The 26,899-nt window shown below is 40.2% G+C and overlaps 1 protein-coding gene across 1 annotated transcript; it reads right to left on the reverse strand.

Moving 5' to 3' along the window:
* Positions 1-24,229, reverse strand: LOC115412987 (acid-sensing ion channel 4-A-like). The gene is made up of 9 exons (XM_030125693.1): positions 24,079-24,229; positions 23,589-23,716; positions 23,353-23,506; positions 10,669-10,722; positions 9,007-9,160; positions 8,563-8,654; positions 7,724-7,803; positions 7,080-7,190; positions 1-260 (listed from the first exon to the last, which is right to left on the reverse strand). Exons 1-9 carry the CDS (start codon positions 24,146-24,148, stop codon positions 129-131), a joined length of 975 nt encoding a protein of 324 aa, XP_029981553.1. The 5' UTR covers positions 24,149-24,229; the 3' UTR covers positions 1-128.
* Between the last annotated feature and the right edge of the window lie 2,670 nt (positions 24,230-26,899).

The raw sequence follows: 26,899 nt of genomic DNA on the forward strand, positions 1-26,899 counted from the left end.
CTTTGGCTGTAGCTTTTTCACTGGTGACAACAAAGGACTGACAAGAAACGCCGAGGCTCTGTTAGCGAGAACCACACACACACACTTTGATCTTTTGGTGTCACCAGGACTGGAGATGATGGTCGGCTCTAGCAGGCGAAGTCCTCAAACACTCCATGGTGCCCTGTGTGATGGTGGTGGGGGTGGGGGTGGTGGTTCATGGGCAGGATGGTGTTGGCGTACGCCCCCTCCGGATGACTCCGCGTCATGTCATTGGGCTCCTGTTGAAAACACAGCGACGATAAATCAGGTGAACAAACATCAGTACAGTTATATTATAGTAATGCTGCGTTCCAGGCCGTTTTTTGAGCCCGTAAGTCACGACTTCAAACCACGACTCACGACTTGTAACGTTCCAGGCCAGTCATGCCAAACTGCCTGAGCACAAGGAATTGTGGAAGCTAGATGTAAACAAACCAGCATGGTGGACGTGCTCATTTACAATCATTTCTATCGCAAAGGTGTTTGCTCTTTGCTTATCTGAGGGAAACAGAGGAGAAAAAACAGCGCATAAGGCAAGAGAAGCTGTTCTACCTTTGATGTTCTGTTATTTGTATATTTGAATACGTATTTGGAATTAATTTATTCTGTCACTCACTGGACTGAAAACTAGCTAACACTAGAGCAGCTGCTGATTATACAGAACATTTACAGATAAATAATATCAGAGCAATACCTTGTTTTAATAAACAATCTGCATAAACACCACATCCACGGGGGGGCACCATTGCTACATGATGTCAGAACTCAGAACTGGGAGAACATGGATCTAGTACGAGTTCACGAGTGGAAGTCCCAGGTTTGACTGAACATTCCAGAGCATTTACACTGGTAGAAGGTTGGACAAACACGAGTTACGGGTTGCCTGGAACACAGCATAATATATGGTTACAATATGACTGTTCTCTGTTTGCCCTTTTGTATTAACTCTGTATCTGTTTTTACCACGTTGTTGTGTGTTCGTCCCTTGGCTGCTTATTGTAAAGTGTCTCTGAGTACTTCGAAAAGTGCTATATAAAACCAATGTATTATTATTATCAATGCTATAATGAGACAAAGTCATTGAACAAAATATTCTGTTTTAGACCCTTGTTACAAAACAGACAGTATTCCTACTAATGGCAAATGAACATGAATATTCCACTAATATTCTGGCTTCCATTAAACAAGCTACAGCTATAAGTAGTAATTCTACTTTGAAATATTAAAAAAAATACATAAAATTATCATTAGTGTTTAGAATTTATAGTTCTGAAGTTCTGCCAAAAATGCCAATGGATTGGATTGTACATACAGGAAGTGAATATGACCACTACAGGTAGTAGTGAGTCAGTCTGCCGGTCTCCCATGGTGATGAAACAAACACCACAGGGCCTTTGAGCTAAGCATCAGAAAGTGATCCAATTGGCTGAGAACCATTAAGAAACAATCTTTACAGTCAAAGAAAGTGACAAGAATGGAGTTGGATGGAAATGTCAGTTTCTTCTACATGTGTGAGTTTGACTCTGAGGCTGATGAAGGTACACGGTAATTATGGGATGTCTTATCTTGCTAAGTTTCTGTTTGTTGATCCGTGGTTCAGACTAAACTGTGGACAGTTCTGACCCTGTTTGTTGGATTCAAACAGATCTTTAGTTCAGTATTGACAACACAAACCAACAGAAAACAGAGGATTAGTGGTTGTTTACTGTGGATGTTTGAGTCTAAAAACACAGCTAAGCTAACAGAGCTAAGCTAACAGAGCTATAATGTAACTATCAGCTGACGTAGCAGAAGATTATAAGGCTTATATAAGTGTTATTTTGACCAAATGTCAAAATATGTGACTGAGTTTACTTTGAAGAAGAACCCTGCGAACCCTGACCCTGTGAGCCCTGACCCCTGTGAACTCTGACCCTGTGACCCTGACCCTGTGAACCCTGACCTGTGAACCCTGATCCTGTGAACCCTGGCCCTGTGAGCCCTGACCCTGTGAACTCTGACCCTGTGAACCCTGACCCTGTGAACCCTGACCCTGTGAACCTCTGACCCTGTGAACCCTGACCCTGTGAACCCTGACCCTGTGAGCCCTGACCCTGTGAACTCTTACCCTGTGAACCCTGACCCTGTGAACCCTGATCCTGTGAACCCTAACCCTGTAAACCCTAACATTGTGAACCCTGACCCTAACCCTGTGACCCCTGACCCTGCGAACCCTGACCCTACCTGCGAACCCTGACCCTGCGAACCCTGGCCCTGTGAGCCCTGACCCTGTGAACTCTGACCCTGTGAACCCTGACCCTGTGAACCCTAACCCTGTGAACTCTGACCCTGTGAACCCTGACCCTGTGAACCCTAACCCTGTGAACCCTGACCCTGTGAACCCTGACCCTGTGAACCTTGACCCTAACCCTGTGAACCCTGACCCTGTGAACCCTGGCCCTGTGAGCCCTGACCCTGTGAACTCTGACCCTGTGAACCCTGACCCTGCGAACCCTAACCCTGTGAACCCTGACCCTGTGAACCCTAACCCTGTGAACCTGACCCTGTGAACCCTGACCCTGTGAACCTTGACCCTAACCCTGTGAACCCTGACCCTGCGAACCCTGGCCCTGTGAGCCCTGACCCTGTGAACTCTGACCCTGTGAACCCTGACCCTGTGAACCCTAACCCTGTGAACCCTGGCCCTGTGAACCCTGACCCTGTGAACTCTGACCTTGTGAACCCTGACCCTGTGAACCCTAACCCTGTGAACCCTGACCCTGTGAACCTTGACCCTGACCCTGTGAACCCTGATCCTGTGAACCCTAACCTTGTGAACCCTGACCCTAACCCTGTGACCCCTGACCCTGTGAACCTGACCCTAACCCTTTGAACCCTGACCCTGTGACCCCTGACCCTAACCCCTAACTCATAAAATAGGTAAGAGGCCGTACATCACAACCTGTGGAAACACCCCATTACAGCCTCCTCCATGTGGGACTGGTAGAACCTGGAAATGAACCCCGTTCTGTTGTTTCATGAGGTGAATTGGACAAGCAAGTCTGTTTTCACTTGGATGTACTGACATCATTCCCCAGTTCTGATGTCCAGGGCAGGCTCACCACTGACAGGAAACTGTTGAAAGATGGAAAAATGTTTCCTGACCGTAGCTGACGTACATGTCATCCATCTCATTATCTTTTGAGCTGTTGGTTTTTTGGAGGATTTAAGTTTGCTCTTTCAGTGAATATCCATGCTAGTTTATGACATGAACCTCCTGAATATGCACCAAAATACTTTTAAAACTTGAACTCATCATCTCCAGGACAGTCCTCATGGTTTCTGAGCAGGACATAAGTTGAATAAATGCACAGAGAATACAAAATAAATGGAATATCCCATCAAATTGCACAGATTACATAGGATTTGTGGTGGAATTTGTCCTTTACAAATTACAGACATGGACGATTTGCGTGGGATTAAGATCAAAGACAACTCCCGCAATTATTGCACATTACAAACATCTATAAGTAAAACTAGTTCTATACAAATAGGGCTTAAAATAAATAAACTGCACACATGTTGAAAGAACGTTCCTAAAACCTGAATGATATCAGCATATCCCCCATGTCTTACTGAGAAAATATTACATTTGGAACAAGCACTAATTAAATAAGTTATTTATATCAAATTCAGAATATTCTCATATTTTAAGTAATAGTTGAATATTATTGTGTAGATAAGGATAGTGAACAGGTACAGTTAAAACCCACGAGGCTTTTAACTCTCTGTTTATCTCCAAACTAAACAAACAGGATAAAACCGAATTAATGACTCAGAAAATCATATTTTCAGAAATATTAGAAGAAATCCTTGTGAGGCTCATTAATTAAAGCACATCTGGTCTTCTAAATCCATTTTGCACAATTTGCATTAACCAATATTTTTGCTATGGTTTGATTTGAAAGAGTAATCTGAAAGCCCAAATGCCTTGGGTAAATTTTCATTTTATACACTCTGGTTATTCCGCTGTTGTAGACGTATTTATACAGAGTGTGGTGTAAAAAAGCACCCACCTGGGTTTGACAGAGCACACACTTCTTTAACCCTTTTACTCAGAGTTTCCAACCGTTTTGAGCCATAGCACATATTTTACATTAGAAAAATCCCAAGGAACACCACCAAACAAAAATGTCACTAAAGGTCTATTTCTGTAAATATAATGCAAATCTGGTCTCAGTGTACTTCCTCAGTGTGAAACCTGGGCCTGTTTAGTTGAACACAAAGCTGATATTCTTGCAGGAATTGAACAAAGACACTCATGAATGTTCCTCGACAGCTCTGAGTCTGTTTTGTCTTTATATCAGTCATGTTTTTAGAGTCCACCTCACACACATACAGTAGGATGGTCAAAGGAAACACAAGCGCAGCAGCTTTGCTTTCCACAATGGGGAACTCCTTGGCAGCAGTCACTAGACACTCTCCTTGTGTGTGTGTGTGTGTGTGTGTGTGGGGGGGGGGGGGGGGGGGGGGGGGGGGCGGCACATCGGGGGTGCACACTGGGGGTGCACTGGCGTTTGGAACAAGAATGCTGATAGGGGTGCGTCTGTGACCCCTTGGACAGACCCCCAGCTTTGAGGTCCGTCGTATAATAGTATGGGAGGCATATCTCTCCCGCACCAACCCGATACCTGGGGTTTGTGAGTAACCTGCTAATCTGCGCATCACTAGTGAGGGGGGCTTTATCAACCGAACACACTGCATGGAGGTGGTTTACTTTCACTTTTATTTTTGCAAAGGGAAACAGGAGCGTGTTGTTGTGGTGGATCACTGGTGCGTGCTTGTCCTATGTACGCTGCTCTTACACCAGTCAGGTGAAATTCCACAACACACCTGATGATTTCTCATGGGCACAGTGGTTGGAAAACACTGCCTTTAACTGACGCACATTCCTTAAACATCCATCAGTTTGCATTAAGACTGGACTGTGTTTCAATGGAAAAACCTCATGTGGTCTGAGGAGTCCACGTTGACCCTGGTCCAGAGGGATGGAGAGAGGTGGATAAAGCGATTACCCATCATGCCTCTTGTCTACAGTCCAGTCTGTGGGTCAGTATTACCCATCATGCCTCTGGTCTACAGTCCAGTCTGTGGGTCAGTATTACCCATCATGCTTAGTGTCTACAGTCCAGTCTGTGGGTCAGTATTTACCCATCATGCCTCTGGTCTACAGTCCAGTCTGTGGGTCAGTATTACCCATCATGCCTCTGGTCTACAGTCCAGTCTGTGATCAGAGCCCTATAAAGAGAGTTACGACATTCTTTGATGTTCCGATGTTCCACTCCGGTGATCATGTGGTTCATGTAAGCCTGAATAGCTCCAAATGAACTGAGCACTGTCATGTTATTCAATGGAACAAACAACAGTGAGCATAGAAAATCTAAAACAAGCCCCACCCACCCATTGTGTCACTACGGTGTGTACTGTTGTGTGTGTTCTACTTCTGAGTAGTGGAGTTGACCAATGAAAGGACTGACTGTATTACTGTGAAAACTGACATTTAGGTTTAAAGGTTGGTGTTAGCTTGGATAGGCTACTTCCATGAGTGGTGCTAACCTTTATCAGTTTATTCATTCTGTAATTGGACTGGACTGGTACGGAGATAGATAATGGACCATTGGAGTTTTCCTATTGTAGGACTGTGGTCCAATCAGAAAACAGTGTTTATCTGTGAACACTGTGTGTCTGCCAAGCTCTGCTCTGAGAACACACACAATAAGGCATTAACCACAGGACAGCAGACAGGCTAACTTAGCATGTTAGTGTTAGCACACACACAATAAGGCATTTTAACCACAGGATAGCATACAGGCTAACTTCGCATGTTAGCGTTAGCACACACACAATAAGGCATTTTAACCACAGGATAGCATACAGGCTAACTTAGCATGTTAGTGTTAGCACACACACAATAAGGCATTTTAACCACAGGATAGCATACAGGCTAACTTCGCATGTTAGCGTTAGCACAGACCATGACCTCAGTAAAAACTCAACATTAACAAACTTAAAACTCAACAGAATTTTTATAGGATGAGTCAGATCTTCGAAACCCCACCATCCTCACTAAGAAACAGCTGTTAGCTCAGTGTTCAAATATCCGCACTAAAAAGTTTCTATCATAGCTATAGACTGATGAGGTACAGCGTTGGACCTCATCCACGGTACAAAGATGCTACGGCAAGGGGGACAACAAGTCAGCTTGGGGGTTGTTTCACCATAACCCCCAAATATGGAGATTGGGGACCAAGCCCTAAAGACAGACAGACTGAATACAAGGACAGCTGACCTGAGAGACGATCAGGAAGTCCTGGGGGACTCAACTAGTGCATAGTGTACAGGAACGCAACTACCTCCTGTTTGTCATGGCTAAACAACAAAGTACCAGACCTGGAGACAAGCAGGGTTTCAGCTGAAGTCCAGCATCCTGAGGCTGTACGCAAAACTGAGGACTAGTAAGTGTCAGAGCTACTGTCCAGGAGGAAACAGAAAACCTCCAGGAATATATCAAGAAAATGGCCCCCAATGACCAGACAAGACCCTCAAGTGTGTGTGTGTGTGTGTGTGTGTGTACATAATATATATTATATATATATATATATATATATATTTTTTTAATATATATATTCATTCACTGAGCAAAAATACACAAGTATAGGGACTTAGTGTGAATCCTCAGACACACACACACACACACACACACACACACTCACAGGCCACTTGGCTTTTATAATATAGATGTGTAATTCATAAATGACAGAGGTCTATTGTTGCGATATCAGCCACTTCACAATAAACTTGTGCAATAACCAAACCAGGCTCCAGGGTTGGGCTTAGGATGTTGTGTTGACAGTGGTCAGGACATTCCTTTGGAACATTACACTCGTTAATGTTTTAGAAGAGGCCAAATATTAATTTGCTTCCCTGTGAATGATGCCCTTGTGTTTCCCTGAGGCCCTCCCAGCTCTGCAGGAACATGGTGGAGTTTGTGGAAGGCGGTGCAGGTGCCGTTACTGTACCTTTGCTTTCATCTCCTCCAGACCCACTGTTGCTACAGTGCTGGTCTGCTGTTTGTTCTTCTTGTCGTCTTTCTGCGGCCTCAGCAGACGTTGTAGCCGGTGTTTGATCACCTAGTTCCATCCACCGTATGGCGGAGGGTGGGAGGGTGGGAGGAGATGAGGGTGGAGACAAGAGATGCAGCACAGTGAGGAGTTCATTGGTTATGATGTGTGCATTAGAAAACCTGCCTCTGATTGGGTTTATTCATGTGTTTTTGGCAGCAGCAGACGAGCTGCTTAGAAAGTTTAAAGTGGATGCAGCTGAGGCAGGAGATTGTTTCATGATCAGTGTTAGGAACATGTCTTGGGCTCCGTCCCCAGCGGATATTAGTTTCTCCAGCCTGGAAATCAAATAAAACCTCCTCACATGCATAATAAGTGATAACATTTGCACTGCCAGTCCTTAGATTGGCAAAAGTGTCTGTCTGAGGAAGAGCACACACAGATATCTGCCACAAATAACCTCCACGCTAAACAAAACAAAACAAAACAAAACAAAAAAACAAGGACTTTGACAAAATAAAAACAAAGACCTGATTAGGCACCAGCTGATGTGTTTGGATTGTTTGTGTGGCTTTCTGTGGTCAGAGTGAGTGACAGCGTACCTCATAGATGTAATCCAGTATTTCTAAGAATGTCAGGATACTGGCTCCAATGAACAAGCCCATCTGCCCACCGATGTCCCCTGGAATCAACACAGCATTTCAGAGCACAGTACAAGTACCTGTTGGCCCTGAAAACACACAGCATCCACCACAGCAGCACCGTTCATGTCCTACCAACACCCAGCACCCAACATCCAGCACCCAGCACCCAACACCCAGCACCCAACACCCTGCACCCAACACCCTGCACCCTGCACCCAGCACCCGACACCAGCACCCGACACCCAAAACCCAGCACCCAACACTCAGCACCCAACACCCAGCACCCAACACCCAACACTCAGCACCCAACACCCAACACCCAACACCTAGCACCCAACACCCAGCACCCAACACTCAGCACCCAACACCCAGCACCCAACACTCAGCACCCAACACCCAGCACCCAACACCCAACACTCAGCACCCAACACCCAACACCCAACACCCAGCACCCAACACTCAGCACCCAACACCCAGCATCCAACACCCAGCACCCAACACTCAGCACCCAACACCCAGCACCCAACACCCTGCACCCAGCACCCGACACCCAGCACCCAACACTCAGCACCCAACACCCAGCACCCAACGCCCAGCACCCAACATCCAACACCCAGCGCCCAGCACCCAACGCCCAGTACCCAACATCCAACACCCAGCGCCCAACACCCAGCACTCAACGCCCAGCACCCAACGCCCAGGACCCAACACCCAGCACCCAACACCCAGCACCCAACGCCCAGCACCCAGCACCCCTGTCCAAAAGGTTCAGAAAAAAGGGAGCAAAATGATCGTACCTAATAAACCGGCCACATCATAGGCTTTCTTCTGTTCGATGGTTTCATAGTTCAGAGCTTCAAAGAAGATATCCAACACCAGGAAGTTATCTCTGGAAAACACACCAAGGCACAGTGTTAAAAACTGACACACTACCACTACTATTACTACTACTAATACTAAAGGTTGACGTTAGGGTCCTTAAGGGTTAAGGGTGGACATTTGGGTCTGTAAGGGTTAAAGGTGGACGTTTGGGTCTTTATGGGTTAAAGGTGGACGTTTGGGTCTTGAAGGGTTAAAGGTGGACGTTTGGGTCTTGAAGGGTTAAAGGTGGACGTTTGGGTCTTTATGGGTTAAAGGTGGACGTTTGGGTCTTTATGGGTTAAAGGTGGACATTTGGGTCTTGAAGGGTTCAAGTTTGGGTCTTCATGGGTTAAAGGTGGACGTTTGGGTCGGTAACCTACCTGATGTAGTCCTCTGACTTGTCATATTTCCTGGAGAGGTAGCGAGCAGAGCCTTTGCTGGGGATTTTGACCATGGAGAGCTCTTTACCGTAGCGGGTGAGATTACAGGGCGTTTCGCATGGACAGGTATCCCCACTGTTCTTCTGTAGCTGAGCTGGAAGAACATGTAAACAGTGGCTGAATGGATATACACCGGCTCAGTTTCAATGCAGATCTGTTGACTATCATTTGCAGAGGAAGAGGACTAACTACCCAGGATCTGGAAGGAAAAGCAACACCGGAGCTATTCTGGATCAAAGGAATAAACACACTGTGTGCAGCATTCATTTGTTTTAGCGACTTTTTTAGGCATTGCAACAAGCTGGTGATACAACAGTGACATAACCAACTCATCAAGCTGTTAGGAAGAATGTTTTTGCAAAGGAATTGTCTATACATATGTAGAAGATACAGTGACAATTGCATTCATTAGCATTTATGTTTCTGGGTTTCTGTGCAATGTTAGCTCTGCTTTTACTGCCATTTTTGTTTCAATCATCCAGGAGGGAACAACATGGCAATAATATAAATGTGAAACAAAACAGTGGAGTTAGGTTAGACTGTAAAATCCAGTCAAGGCTACTGTGTAAACATGGTGAAAAAAAACTCCACTGTGTATTCATTATTTAATATAGTTTGCAAAAATGATACAGATACAAGATGATTTGTTTGTGTAATAATATCATTGAATTGCCAGCCACTGCAGTTATTGTATTTGCAAAGAGAATAAATGATGTACACTTGTGTAATTGTTACTTTGGGAGCAAAAAGCACCTGGATTCAGATTCAATTAACATGCAGGCATGAACTACACAATCCCAACTCCAAAAACAAGCCAACGAAGCAAACTGCAGAGTAAATAGCTTTTCCCAGTCTCTCCTTTGAAACACTAAATGCATTCAACCCAGACAAAAACAGGGAGATGGAGAACTGTAATTATAACCTGATGATTTATGTAGTTTATTACTCCAACAGTTAGGTTACTTGGATGCAGGAGCAGGACGGATGCTATTCTTTGTCTGAAGTGGCACAAAAAAACCTTTAATATCTAAATATATAAATGGTATTTTAATGTATTACTTTTGATAAAGGGAGCGGTTATTCACACAATTTGAGTCAGGAATATGACCAACCAATACGGTCCATTCTTGGTGGATATATCTAAGATTTCATTCATCCATGTTTAAATAGGGGGTGAATCCTGTGAAGAGACATAATTAAATTTCTCACTTATTTGCCAGAGAAATTGTAATTGTACTTCTATGTCGCTATGACTATAAAAGTGTCCTTTTTGACTGTGACGGCAGTAATGTGTCTGAAACCAAAGAGTCTTTGTTCAGTGGTGATGTGTGCTGGAGGTCAGAGTGGAGGCTGAAGGTGGTGGATTTAGATATGCAGGAAAAGACTTTAATAAGAACAGTTCAACAATGGAGACGGTGCAGCCACCCAACTCAAAGGACTCAATCACAATGAGGAAAAGTCATTTCAAATATCCACAGTACCTCTAGGTATTTGTATTACGAAGGGAAAAAAATCCTTATCATATTTACTGATTGTGTTTCCATTTCCCTTTGGGGGAATCTATTGTAATGAGAAAAGAAATGAAGGAAGATTGTTTCTTACCAAGTGCTTTGTCAACACAGTTGATTTTACTGGGAGGGCAGATATCTGCAGTTCCTGGAGAGGAGAACAGAAAATGAGTCTGATCAATCAGAAACAAAATGATCAGTGACCCGTGTCTGCTGCAATGAGGAACCACGGCTATGAACAACCCTCCACAGCTTATCATTCATCTCCAAATGAAGGCAGCCAGGCACACGACGGACACTTCCATCCACGGCGCCTGGGCCGTCGTGGACGTCTGTCCTTGATTGCACTGACAAATGGAGCATGTTGGCTCCACCCGTTAGGCATATTTAGAAAGTCTTTAAAAACCAATCAATGAGTCCCTTTGTGGCAGACAAACATACTGCCCAGGCCTCTGATGACAGGCATTCATCAGGGCTGCAATTAATTGGCAGAGGTGTGTTTGTCTGTCTGTGAAATGTTCGCAGGGTTAATGTTTTGTGGAAGTCGCTTTCCCAGTCACTTAGAGGTGTTAATTAACACGCAGTCAAATGAAGTTGGGAGGAGTGAATCTGTACGGATTAACAACACAAATAGACTTCTACTGCCTTCACCACAAGGCTGTGTATGCTTGGGTTTTTATTTGACTGCTTCATTTCCCTTCAGCCGTGAATCAAATGAATTTCAATCTCCATCTCAAAGTATTGATCTGACACCAGATAAATCTTGGCACATTATTTTGGGAGAAAAAGAACAGATCATACTCTCAAAATAGTTTGAGTGTGAAGTTAAAAGCTCCAACTCTGCAGTGTGTGCAACAGTCCAGACATCAAGAATAAAAATAACTTAATGTTTTTTCCAGGGATATCCAAATAGAGAAAGGGGCTGACAATGAAATATTCATACGGAAGCAAAGGATCTGGGAAAACACAGTTTTGCTTCTACAGTGTTAGAGGGTTAGGGTTAGGGATGGCCTTACCTTAACCCTCCAACACCAAGGTTAGGGTTAGGGCTAGGGCTAGGGCTAGGGCAGGGGTGGGCAATCCTGGTCCTCGAGGGCCGGTATCTTGCATGTTTGACATGTTTCCCTCTTCCAGCATACCTGAAGGTCATTATCAGGCTTCAGTAGAGCTTGAGGATAGACTTATCATGTGAACCAGGTGTGTTGGAAGAGGGAAACATCTAAAACATGCAGAATACCGGCCCTTGAGGACCATGATTGCCCACCCCTGGGCTAGGGCTAGCCTAACCCTAACCATGGGTCAGGAGTCCTGAGTGGAACACATAAAATACTTTAAAACAGACACATGGTGGCGCATTGCATATCTATGTGTCTTTGTGAGCACCAGATTTGATAGAAATCCCTCAAATACTGTCTTTTTTTGCAGTATCCTGCCAAGGGATACAGAAAGTCCATGTAATCAAAAGAGCAGGTCCATGAGAGCAGCAGGGACAAGAGTGTGATACAGTGGCTTACAAGGACAAACAACTTGGAGTCATTAGGATTAGAATTCATTCTCTCAGGACTGTCATTGTCTGTACATTCACAGGACTCCATCTAGTAAGTATTGCAATATTTTTTTCTGGAACAAAGTAGTGGACTGACCAGTGACTCACCAGCTAACTGGCATCCCAAGAGCCATGCTGCTGAGCTAGCATGCCAAAAAAAGGCAGTAGGATTGCAACAAGACTAATAAAACTAGTACAAAACACACTTATGGGATTATGTAGTCACATGCAGATAACAATAAGACTGCAAACACTATCTGGGTTAGTGTTCTGCTGCAAAAAACACACTAACATAATAAATCTGAACAACAAAAGCAGCAACAGCAAACTGCGACCCAGCTGCAGAGGCTACAGAGGACTGCTGGCAGAACAGACACATCCATTAGATACCGTACAAAGCACACTGCTGCTACTGCTCATTGATACTGGGTTGTCACATCGAGGCTGTAAAAGGATTTCCAATTCACAAGTTGGCCTCAAGCTCCCTTGGTGAGTTTTGAACCAGCTATTTTTGAAGGAATTTCATAACATTTAATATGCACCAATAAATTCTATTGATTATGGATAGGTGCAGGGAGCCAGTGGGGGCTACCCCTAGTTGACAGATGATCTCTTCTAAAGCCAAACTAGGCAACTGGCCCCGAAACGCTGCCACATTTATTATTATATCTGATGTAACGAATGTAATATCCAGTGTTATACATCATCACAAGGATCTAAGTGGTTGTGCTGCTCTCCAAGCCCCTCTCCAAGCCCTTATCGTCTATTCACATAACCCATTCACATTCTACAGGCCTGGTTCTAAGTCATTGGAGAAATTGTTGTAATAAAAATTATTCCTGAAACGGAGCAATTATCCAGACCTGATGTCCTGAACAAAGTTTGTGTAAATAACATGAAAAGTTAGATCATTAATGCACCTTTGTTTTGTGAAAAAAAAAACCAAACCTACCTTATGGTCCTGAGCTTATTCATAAAGAAAGTCATTATATCATTAGTCAGTATGTTCTTGCAACAACAGAACAGTATTTATTCCAATATTTATCAAACCATAAATGCACTATTTTTAACAGACTTGAGTTCATAAATATACATACTGTTAATATTGTTCATGAATATACATACTGTTACTGTTAGGGTTATTATCTTTGGGTATTATCTTTGGTTAGGGTTATCATCTTTGGTTTTATTATCTTTGGGTAAGGGTTATTATCTTTGGGTTTATTATCTTTGGGTTAGGGTTATTATCTTTGGGTTTATTATCTTTGGGTTAGGGTTATTATCTTTGGGTTTATTATCTTTGGGTTAGGGTTATTATCTTTGGGTTTATTATCTTTGGCTAGGGTTATTATCTTTGGGTTTATTATCTTTGGGTTAGGTCATTATCTTTGGGTTAGGTTATTATCTTTGGGTTAGGATATTATCTTTGGATTTATTATCTTTGGGTTAGGTTATTATCTTTGGGTTTATTATCTCTGGTTAGGGTTATTATCTTTGGGTTAGGTTATCATCTTTGGGTTTGTTATCTTTGGGTTTATTATCTTTGGGTTTATTATCTTTGGGTTAGGTTATTATCTTTGGCTTTACTATCTTTGGGTTAGGTTTTAATCTTTGGGTTTATTATCTTTGGGTTAGGTTATTATCTTTGGGTTTATTATCTTTGGGTTAGGTTATTATCTTCGGGTTATTATCTTTGGGTTAGGTTATTATCTTTGGGTTTATTATCTTTGGGTTAGGTTATTATTTTTGTTTTAGGTTATTATCTTCGGGTTTATTATCTTTGGGTTAGGTATAATCTTTGGTTTGTTATCTTTGGGTTAGGTTATTATCTTCGGGTTATTATCTTTGGGTTAGGTTATTATCTTTGGGTTTATTATCTTTGGGTTAGGTTATTATCTTTGGGTTAGGTTTTTATCTTTGGGTTTGGTTATTATCTTCGGGTTTATTATCTTTGGGTTCGGTTATTATCTTTGGTTTTATTATCTTTGGGTTAGGTTATAATCTTTGGGTTAGGTTATAATCTTTGGGTTAGGTTATTATCTTTGGGTTATTATCTTTTGGTTAGGTTATTATCTTTGGGTTAGGTTATCTTTGGGTTTATAATCTTTGGGTTAGGTTATTATTTTTGGGTTAGGTTTTTATCTTTGGGTTAGGTTATTATCTTCGGGTTATTATCTTTGGGTTAGGTTATTATCTTTGGGTTTATTATCTTTGGGTTAGGTTATTATCTTTGGGTTTATTATCTTTGGGTTAGGTTATAATCTTTGGGTTAGGTTATAATCTTTGGGTTTATTATCTTTGGGTTAGGTTATTATTTTTGGGTTAGGTTATTATCTTCGGGATTATTATGTTTGGGTTAGGTTATTATTTTTGGGTTAGGTTATTATCTTCGGGTTTATTATCTTTGGGTTAGGTTATTATTTTTGGGTTAGGTTATTATCTTCGGGTTTATTATATTTGGGTTAGGTTATTATTTTTGGGTTAGGTTATTATCTTCAGGTTTATTATCTTTGGGTTAGGTTATTATCTTCGGGTTTATTATCTTTGGGTTAGGTTATTGTTTTTGGGTTTATTATCTTTGGGTTAGGTTATTATCTTTGGGTTTTTTATCTTTGGGTTAGGTTATTATCTTTGGGTTTCTTATCTTTGGGTTAGATTATTATCTTTGGGTTAGGTTATTATCTTTGGGTTTCTTATCTTTGGGTTAAGTTATTATCTTTGGGTTAGGTTATTATCTTTGGGTTTATTATCTTTGGGTTAGGTTATTATCTTTGGGTGTCTTATCTTTGGGTTAGGTTATTATCTTTGGGTTCGGTTATTATCTTTGGGTTTCTTATCTTTGGGTTAGGTTATTATCTTTGGGTTTCTTATCTTTGGGTTAGGTTATTATCCTTGGGTTTCTTATCTTTGGGTTAGGTTATTATCTTTGGGTTTCTTATCTTTGGGTTAGGTTATTATCTTTGGGTTGCTTATCTTTGGGTTAGGTTATTATCTTTGGGTTTCTTATCTTTGGGTTAGGTTATTAACTTTGGGTTAGGTTATTATCTTTGGGTTGCTTATCTTTGGGTTAGGTTATTATCTTTGGGTTTATTATTTTTGGGTTAGGTTATTATCTTTGGGTTATTATCTTTTGGTTAGGTTATTATCTTTGGGTTAGGTTATTATCTTTGGGTTTATAATCTTTGGGTTAGGTTATTATCTTTGGGTTAGGTTATTATCTTCAGGTTTATTATCTTTGGGTTAGGTTATTATCTTTGGGTTTATTATCTTTGGGTTAGGTTATTATCTTTGGGTTAGGTTATTATCTTTGGGTTTATTATTTTTGGGTTAGGTTATAATCTTTGGGTTAGGTTATTATCTTTGGGTTTATTATCTTTGGGTTAGGTTATAATCTTTGGGTTAGGTTATAATCTTTGGGTTTATTATCTTTGGGTTAGGTTATTATTTTTGGGTTAGGTTATTATCTTCGGGATTATTATGTTTGGGTTAGGTTATTATTTTTGGGTTAGGTTATTATCTTCGGGTTTATTATCTTTGGGTTAGGTTATTATTTTTGGGTTAGGTTATTATCTTCGGGTTTATTATATTTGGGTTAGGTTATTATTTTTGGGTTAGGTTATTATCTTCGGGTGTATTATCTTTGGGTTAGGTTATTGTTTTTGGGTTTATTATCTTGGGTTAGGTTATTATCTTTGGGTGTCTTATCTTTGGGTTAGGTTCTATCTTTGGGTTTAGGTATTATCTTTGGGTGTCTTATCTTTGGGTTAGGTTATTATCTTTGGGTTTTCTTATCTTTGGGTTAGGTATTATCTTTGGGTTTCTTATCTTTGGGTTAGGTTATTATCCTGGTGTTTCTTATCTTTGGGTTAGGTTATTATCTTTGGGTTTCTTATCTTTGGGTTCGGTTATTATCTTTGGGTTGCTTATCTTTGGGTTAGGTTATTATCTTTGGGTTTCTCATCTTTGGGCTAGGTTATTAACTTTGGGTTAGGTTATTATCTTTGGGTTGCTTATCTTTGGGTTAGGTTATTATCTTTGGGTTTATTATTTTTGGGTTAGGTTATTATCTTTCGGGTTTATTATCTTTGGGTTAGGTTATTATCTTTGGGTTTATTATCTTTGGGTTAGGTCATTATCTTTGGGTTAGGTTATTATCTTTGGGTTTATTATCTTTGGGTTAGGTTATTATCTTTGGGTTTATTATTTTTGGGTTAGGTTATTATCTTCGGGTTTATTATCTTTGGGTTAGGTTATTATCTTTGGGTTTATTATTTTTGGGTTAGGTTATTATCTTTGGGATTATTATCTTTGGGTTAGGTTATTATTTTTGGGTTTCTTATCTTTGGGTTAGGTTATTATCTTCGGGTTTATTATCTTTGGGTTAGGTTATTATCTTTGGGTTTATTATCTTTGGGTTAGGTTATTATCTTTGGGTTTATTATCTTTGGGTTAGGTTATTATCTTTGGGTTTATTATTTTTGGGTTAGGTTATTATCTTCGGGTTATTATCTTTGGGTTAGGTTATTATCTTTGGGTTTATTATCTTTGGGTTAGGTTATTATCTTTGGGTTAGGTTTTTATCTTCGGGTTTATTATCTTTGGGTTAGGTTATTATCTTTGGGTTTATTATCTTTGGGTTAGGTTATTATCTTTGGGTTTATTATCTTTGGGTTAGGTTATTATCTTTGGGTTTATTATCTTTGGGTTAGGTTATTATCTTTGGGTTAGGTTATTATCTTCGGGTTTATTATCTTTGGGTTAGGTTATTATCTTTGGGTTTATTATCTTTGGGTTAGGTTATTATCTTTGGGTTTATTATTTTTGGGTTAGGTTATTATCTTCGGGTTTATTATCTTTGGGTTAGGTTATTATCTTCGGGTTTATTATCTTTGGGTTAGGTTATTATCTTTGGGTTAGGTTATTATCTTCGGGTTTATTATCTTTGGGTTAGGTTATTATCTTTGGGTTTATTATCTTTGGGTTAGGTTATTATCTTTGGGTTTATTATTTTTGGGTTAGGTTATTATCTTCGGGTTTATTATCTTTGGGTTAGGTTATTATCTTTGGGTTTATTATCTTTGGGTTAGGTTATTATCTTTGGGTTTATTATTTTTGGGTTAGGTTATTATCTTCGGGTTTATTATCTTTGGGTTAGGTTATTATCTTTGGGTTAGGTTATTATCTTTGGGTTTGTTATCTTTGAGTGTCTAAACTGAGTACATACGTGACCACTTCACCGTCTCCACAGTCACACTCATATGATCAGCCTTTTTTGTTCAGAACCGCCCTTTGGTCCGCCCATTACAGCTTGTAAATGGATGTTTAAAGTGTCTGACTGATATGTAAATGTGTAAGCGGAGAACCACTTATATTCCAGACCATGATGAAGGGATTTTCTCCAAATATATCCAAATGCTGAATGCATCAGTGCTTTTCCATCACAGTGTGCTCAAATGACTTTTTAGTTCAATGTTTGCTTCCAGTTAAATGTGGTTTATTCATGTTAATCCCTGGTTTTTCCTACTAATTGTGCTCCGTAAGGCTGTGAATGACAGCTGCACTGTGGAAAACTGGCAGAAAACTGATGAGTTCCCTGCCTTCATTTACAACGCTGCCGTCTCAAACATGGCCGCTTCAGACGCATCAGTCCAACAGTTTGGATTCAGGAACTCAGTCCAACAGTTTGGATTCAGGAACTCAGTCCAACAGTTTGGATTCAGTGACTCAGACAACAGTTTGGATTCAGTGAATCAGTCCAACAGTTTGGATTCAGTGACTCAGACAACAGTTTGGATTCAGTGAATCAGTCCAACAGTTTGGATTCAGTGAATCAGTCCAACAGTTTGGATTCAGGAACTCAGTCCAACAGTTTGGATTCAGGAACTCAGTCCAACAGTTTGGATTCAGGAACTCAGTCCAACAGTTTGGATTCAGTGACTCAGTCCAACAGTTTGGATTCAGTGACTCAGACAACAGTTTGGATTCAGTGAATCAGTCCAACAGTTTGGATTCAGTGAATCAGTCCAACAGTTTGGATTCAGTGACTCAGACAACAGTTTGGATTCAGTGAATCAGTCCAACAGTTTGGATTCAGTGAATCAGTCCAACAGTTTGGATTCAGTGAATCAGTCCAACAGTTTGGATTCAGTGAATCAGTCCAACAGTTTGGATTCAGTGACTCAGACAACAGTTTTGATTCAGTGAATCAGTCCAACAGTTTGGATTCAGTGAATCAGTCCAACAGTTTGGATTCAGTGACTCAGACAACAGTTTGGATTCAGTGACTCAGTCCAACAGTTTGGATTCAGTGACTCAGTCCAACAGTTTGGATTCAGTGAATCAGTCCAACAGTTTGGATTCAGTGAATCAGTCCAACAGTTTGGATTCAGTGACTCAGACAACAGTTTGGATTCAGTGACTCAGTCCAACAGTTTGGATTCAGTGACTCAGTCCAACAGTTTGGATTCAGTGAATCAGTCCAACAGTTTGGATTCAGTGAATCAGTCCAACAGTTTGGATTCAGTGAATCAGTCCAACAGTTTGGATTCAGTGACTCAGACAACAGTTTGGATTCAGTGAATCAGTCCAACAGTTTGGATTCAGTGAATCAGTCCAACAGTTTGGATTCAGTGAATCAGTCCAACAGTTTGGATTCAGTGACTCAGTCCAACAGTTTGGATTCAATGACTCAGTCCAACAGTTTGGATTCAGTGAATCAGTCCAACAGTTTGGATTCAGTGAATCAGTCCAACAGTTTGGATTCAGTGAATCAGTCCAACAGTTTGGATTCAGTGAATCAGTCCAACAGTTTGGATTCAGTGAATCAGTCCAACAGTTTGGATTCAGTGACTCAGTCCAACAGTTTGGATTCAATGACTCAGTCCAACAGTTTGGATTCAATGACTCAGTCCAACAGTTTGGATTCAGTGACTCAGTCCAAGAACTCCTTGATGACACATCCTGTCTTTAACAGGATGGGACTGTAGTGACAGGGGTCCCCATAAAAGACCATCCACACTAGTCTAGCTTCTGTCATTATGTCTTTATGCCGCCCTGATAAACTTTAGTCTTTATTAATTAGTCTTAACAGTCCTGTCCTCATATTATTACCACTCTACTGCTGCTTATTCACCTATAACCATGTTTATGCTCGTTACACTCTCATTAACTAAGCGCTTTTACTACCAAATACAAAAACATCTACACAGGTCATGAAAGAGCATTAACACATTTACACAAACACTAACATTTCCAAGCTGTTATCGAGACTCACATGGTCCGCAGAGTCAGTGGACAGTGAGTGGACAGTCCAGTCCACATACAGGCTGAAGGTCAGGCATGAGGGATAGGGTTAGGGTTAACCCTAACACCACTCAAACACACTAAGACCACTTAAATAGGCTAACAGCACTTAAATACACTAAGACCACTTAAATAGGCTAACAGCACTTAAATACACTAAGACCACTTAAATACACTAGCACCACTTAAATACACTAAGACCACTTAAATAGGCTAACAGCACTTAAATACACAAAGACCACTTAAATACACTAACACCACTTAAATACACTAAGACCACTTAAATACACTAAGACCAATTAAATACACTAAGACCAATTAAATACACTAAGACCACTTAAATACACTAACACCACTTAAATACACTAAGACCAATTAAATACACTAAGACCACTTAAAAAGGCTAACAGCACTTAAATACACTAAGACCACTTAAATAGGCTAACAGCACTTAAATACACTAAGACCACTTAACAAGGCTAACAGCACTTAAATACACTAAGACCACTTAAATACACTAACAGCACTTAAATACACTAAGACCACTTAAATACACTAGCACCACTTAAATAAACTAACACCACTTAAATACACTAAGACCAATTAAATACACTAAGACCACTTAAATAGGCTAACAGCACTTAAATACACAAAGACCACTTAAATACACTAGCACCACTTAAATACACTAACACCACTTAAATACACTAAGACCACTTAAATACACTAACACCACTTAAATACACTAACGCCACTTAAATACACTAACGCCACTTAAATACACTAATAGCACTTAAATACACTAACACCACTTAAATACACTAAGACCACTTAAATACACTAACAGCACTTAAATACACAAAGACCACTTAAATACACTAACACCACTCAAATACACTAAGACCACTTAAATACGCTAACAGCACTTAAATACACTAATGCCACTTAAATACACAAAGACCACTTAAATACACTAACAGCACTTAAACACACAAAGACCACTTAAATACACTAACAGCACTTAAATACACAAAGACCACTTAAATACACTAACAGCACTTAAATACACAAGACCACTTAAATACACTAACACCACCTAAATACACTAAGACCACTTAAATACACTAACACCACTTAATACACTAACAGCAGTTAAATACACTAACATCACTTAAATACGCTAATGCCACTTAAATACACTAACATCACTTAAATACACCAACACCACTTAAATACACTAACACCACTTAAATACACTAAGACCAATAAAATACACTAACAGCACTTAAATACACTAAGGCCACTTAAATACACTAGCACCACTTAAATACACTAACAGCACTTAAATACACCAACACCACTTAAATACACGAAGACCAATTAAATACACTAACAGGACTTAAATACACTAAGACCAATTAAATACACTAACAGCACTTAAATACACTAACACCACTTAAATGCACTAACATCACTTTAATACACCAACACCACTTAAATACACTAACACCACTTAAATACACGAAGACCAATTAAATACACTAACAGCACTTAAATACACTAAGACCAATTAAATACACTAACAGCACTTAAATACACTAACAGCACTTAAACACACTAACTCCACTTAAATACGCTAAGACCACTTAAATACACTAACAGCACTTAAATACACTAAGACCACTTAAATACACTAGCACCACTTAAATACACTAACACAACTTAAATACCCTAAGACCAATTAAATACACTAAGACCACTTAAATACACTAATGCCACTTAAATACACTAAGACCACTTAAATACACTAATGCCACTTAAATACACTAACAGCACTTAAATACTCTAACGCCACTTAAATACACTAACAGCACTTAAATACACTAATGCCACTTAAATACACTAAGACCACTTAAATACACTAATGCCACTTAAATACACTAAGACCACTTAAATACACTAGCACCACTTAAATACACTAACAGCACTTAAATACACTAATGCCACTTAAATACACTAAGACCACTTAAATACACTAGCACCACTTAAATACACTAATGCCACTTAAATACACTAAGACCACTTAAATACACTAGCACCACTTAAATACACTAAGACCACTTAAATACACTAACGCCACTTAAATACACTAACACCACTTAAATACACTAACGTCACTTAAATACACTAACAGCACTTAAATACTCTAACGCCACTTAAATACACTAACAGCACTTCAATACACTAACAGCACTTAAATACACTAACAGCACTTAAATACATCGTGGAATCCCTGTAGTTGTTTTTTGTTTTTTTTTCACTGGACTCAGTTTTAAATGAAGAGATGCAGTTGGATGGAAAATGACAGAGTTTCTAATACACACAGCTAAGCTAACAGAGCTAACCTAACAGAGGGATTAGGGGTTTTACTGTGGCTATTTTAGTCTAAAAACACAGCTAAGCTAACAGAGCTAAGGTAACAGAACTAAACTAACCGAGGGATTAGGGGTTTTACTGTGGCTATTTTAGTCTAAAAACACAGCTAAGCTAACAGAGCTAAGGTAACAGAACTAAACTAACCGAGGGATTAGGGGTTTTACTGTGGCTGTTTAGTCTAAAAAACACAGCTAAACTAACAGAGCTAAGGTAACAGAACTAAACTAACCGAGGGATTAGGGGTTTTACTGTGGCTGTTTTACTCTAAAAATCAGACCAGTGTCCCTGTATCTTAGCGGCCAGATTCAAAGCTTAGGTAAATGTATCCAGATCCATTTATTCTCCCCCAGTTCTGTGTATTTATTCTATTACAGAAATAGCCCATGTTTTGGTCATATTCAATCAGATCTGTAAAAAACTCAAATTCACACTTGATATCATTGATACTTATTTATTGGATCAATCCACTTCCTATCTGTTACAATGGGAACATTTTTCAAAGTGGCACCAAATCCAGAATCAGATCCAGATGGAAATAATTTCAATCCCTTGTGTTGACATCATCATACAGAAGCTGTATACCAGGTTTGAAGTCAATCAGAACTGGAGTTTCAGAGAAGAAGACGACTGAAATGTTTTCCCCATTAGAGCCCATGTTAAATTTTGCGTCAGTTCCAGATCCAGAAGAAGATCCTGATCAGCATGTGGACATTCTGTTTGGGTCATCTCCCCATCAGGGCTGGACTGGAGACATTTACACTGGAGATCATTTAGATTTACTGAGTTTACATCCATCCACTTCCTGTCTCTGATAATGGGGACATTTTTCAAAGTGGCACCAAATCCAGAATCAGATCCAGATCCAAATAATTTCACTAACTTTTGCTGACATCATCATACATAAGCTGTATACCAAGTTTGACGTCAATCGGAACTGTAGTTTCAGAGAAGACGACGATTGAAAGTTTTGTAACGGTCTACAGACGACGACAACGACAGACGCCGCATGACAACAACAGCTTACAGCCTGTCGGCCGTTAAACTAAAATCACAGCTAAGCTAGCAGAGTTAAGCTAACAGAGGGGATTAGTGGTTTTACTGTGGCTGTTTTAGTCTAAAAACACAGCTAAGCTAACAGAGCTAAGCGAACGGAGCTAAGCTAATGGAGCTATGATATAAACTATCAGCTGACGCAGCACATGACGATAAGTGTTATTTTGACTGACTGAGTTTTAGTCTAAAGAATAAAACCTGAGATGAAACCATAAAACAGATGTGTGTAAACTATGACTTCTATATTTTATTCAGTGACTGATGCGGTCTGTGGACACATAAGGTGGATTCGTACATGAGTTTAGAATATCACTACTACATCTAACCCCTTTAACTCAGGAGAGTTCCTAATATATGTGATGTTATTTGGTGTGACTCCATTTTTCCCTTGTACCACCTGGTAGCTTGGCTGTAAATATGACATGTATGCAGCGCTCTTACCAGGCATGTGCACCATCCTGCAGCTACACACTCGCAGCACCTCGTTGGTCTCACAAAGCAGACGACAGGCGCTGATGCTGTATGTGTCGTACCCTGGGAACTTCTCTTTGCCGGTGGAACGGCAGTTCCCCCAGGGCTGGGGCAGGTAGGTCAGCTAAGCACACAAAGATTTATTAGAGCTCAGCCGGAGCCACCGGGGGCCGACGGGTGGAAGGAGCGTGATGAAGAAGACCTACCCTCTGCTCCTGACATGAAACAAAGGTCTGGAAGCCCGGAGAGACTCCGAAACCCAGCTGGTGGATGTAGGGAGGCTCGTCCTGACTGTGGATCTGAACTCGAATGCCGGCCTCCAGGGACGTCTCATCTTGAGGATGAAACAGAGCACAAGCACCGAGTGTTACAAAGGGGGAGTACAAAGGAATTCCACATGGCTGCCTCAGCTGACAGCTTGGTCTCACTTTGATGCTAAGTGCAAACCATATTTCAGTCATGTTTGAAAAATAAGCCAGTAGGGACTAATACTCAGTGACAACTACAATACAAGCACAAATCTGACATCTCAGTGTGTTTTGATTTGGAATGTCCTTTTACAAATCACATTTTCAGGCTCTGGAAGTGTAATGTTAGTCTGTTCTGTGCAGGTCCTTTATGATTTAAGCCCAAACATGTATGTTGTGGTGTAACCGATCGGATGGGACTCCATTGGACAAATATTTGGAGACTCACTTGTCTCTCTCCATATGGGCAGATACTCATCTTGCTGAATATCCAACATGATCTCCAGTCCGTTTCCCATTCCGCCCTGCTTGGTTTTCCTGGATGTGGTCTTGTTGCCATTAAAAGTGTAACATTTCCCATATCTGGTGTACACCTAGAAGAGAAGAGATTCATATCAGAACCGTCACCACAAACATGACTGAGTCCACACGCTGCCTGTGACAGGCTCATACTAGTGGTAAATTGAAATGAAGGCAGAGATAGGGGGCAAAAATAAATACACAAACGCAGTCTCCGTGTTACTGAATATTACCCACAAACCCCTGGGTGCAGTCCCTTGTGGACTTTGATAAGCTGTGTTTGAATGGATTCCCAACACCCACCCCACAAATCTCGCACAATGCTGCTCAACAGTACGACCGTCCTGTGGAAATATCAAATGGCACTAGATATCCTTTAATCTTCCTTCAAAAAGAAACAAAAGACAGTAACAGAGAGGCTGCTTTAAATGAGCTATCACGTCACCACCTATCAGAGGAGCTGTCTCTGCAGGGAACACATCATGTCTTTGTTTAGGCCTCTCATTTAAACTGCTGCGCTGCAGAAAATTCATCTTACAAGTCATTTATCTGTTATCTCCTCAGAGTTTTAAAGGCACGATTCGTGATCCACATACATATAAACGTAAGTCCCACCAACACATTCAAAGACGACCCACTCTGCACATTTCCAGCTCCATATATTTATTTATTTATTTCCTGGGACTCTACTGGAATAGCTTTGCATGATTTGTAGTTGCGGCCCAAAAAGCTTGCTCTGTTCTGATTGGCCACCGTTACTGACGTCTGCCTAGCAACAGCACACAGAGCAGTGAGCAACGGCCTGATTTTCTCCCCTATCTTCACAAAACAGCAGTAGAGGAGTTTAATTTCTTATTTATATTCTTTGGCTAAAATGGGAATGGAAAGTTTGAGCATAATACACACCAGTAGAAACACAACCAGCAACAAATGTGTCTGTTTGGCATGTTTGTGTGTCATATAACATTAGATTGAGCGTTTTCAGAGGCTGTGACTACAGGACATTTGCCTTTGAGGTCCATGTGCAGAGGTACTCGTACTACACTTTGGTTTAGTTGAAATCATTTGTTCACTCAGAATTTATTGTCATTCTGTACATGACATTAGGTTCCAGTGAAAAAACATAATGGCAAGAAAAGAAAGTCTAAACAGAAAAGAAAAGGATTTATTTAATAACACATAAAAACAAGTAGGAAATGGACCTGCTTTTCTGACTAAAATACACCGACTGATCTGCATTCATCATAGATTTTGCAACTGTTGAAAAGAATCAATACATATGCTGGGTTTTTTTAGAGAAAAAAAACATGTTTTGTGGCTGAAATGTTGATCATTGTAAATAATACCCGAGATGTAAGCAGTGCCTCATTTTTACTTTATATGAAACATTTTGGGCATATTTTTATGCTCACAGACAAACTAACGCACTGGATTCATTTTGTCCAAACATCAAATAAAAGCGGAGAGGAACACAGAGGAAATCATAGAGCAGAAGAGGTCAACCAACAAGGCAGTGGAGAAATGACAGCGGAATAACAATGGGTGTGAATAGAAGGCAGACGTATGATTAAAGAGAGACTGTGACGGATGGACAACCCCAGCCTTCCACCAAACACTGACGTCTGTGTTGGCACTTTGATATCAGCTTGATCCACCTAATGAGCGCTGTGATGTCTAAATAAGGGAGGCGAGTGCAACAACACAAGTCCTCATTTACAGACCACAGGGTGGATTCGCATCAGAGATGTCTGAACAAAAAAAGAAGAAAAAAAAAAAAAGAGATGTCTGAACAAAAAAAAAAGAAAAAAAAAAGGAGATGTCTGAACAAAAAAAAAGGAAAAAAAAAAAGGAGATGTCTGAACAACAAATCAAAGCTGGCGGGGTTCAGTCCAGTGATTTGGTGAAAACATACAATATCCACAACAGTGATTAGAGCCACAAATGAGTAGTGTTTACAATGGAAGGACAGCTGTGTGTGTGTGTGTGTACATTTATGCTGAACATGTGCCCTCAAACGCATTAACATCAGAAACCTTCAAAGTCTGTCTTAGTTGAGGATTCAGGGATATAACTAGGGGTGTGTATTGGCACACATCTGGCAATATGATACAAATCACAATATTAGGACCACGATACTATATATTGCGATATATCACAATACTGTTAACAAGGTAATATTTACCTCTGCCAAGGAGGTTACGTTTTTGTCGGCGTTGGTTTGTCTGTCTGTTTGTCCGTGTGCAAGATAACTCAAAAAGTTATGGATGGATTTGGATGAAAATTTCAGGAAATGTTGATACTGGCACAAGGAAGAAATGATGAAATTTTGGTGGTGATTGGGTTTGGGGGAGACACGGGAGTTCACTGATCTGCCTTGGCGGAGGTCTGCACTCCCCGAGTGCTTCTCTTGTTTCTTTTGTTTCTTCTTCTAAGATATAATTTCCTGGGAAAATGTAATTATACCGGAAACATGCACAAATACTACACCAATTTTTATTTGATCAGAACAGGATTTAATACTATATTGCAAAACTTTCCTGTGTAAAATTTATTTTTTTACAGATAAATAAAAATAACATTACAAGTACAAAAAACACACATTCACACAAATACATAAATAAACACAATTATGTTTAACAGATAACAAAACATGAACCTCCACCATATCTATATTTGAATAAATACCTAAAAATATCAATACAGTACTTTTTAATATCGATACAGTATCATGAAATAAAATATCATGATAT

The sequence above is a fragment of the Sphaeramia orbicularis genome, chromosome 21, assembly GCF_902148855.1.
Source record: "Sphaeramia orbicularis chromosome 21, fSphaOr1.1, whole genome shotgun sequence".
NCBI lineage: Eukaryota > Metazoa > Chordata > Actinopteri > Kurtiformes > Apogonidae > Sphaeramia > Sphaeramia orbicularis.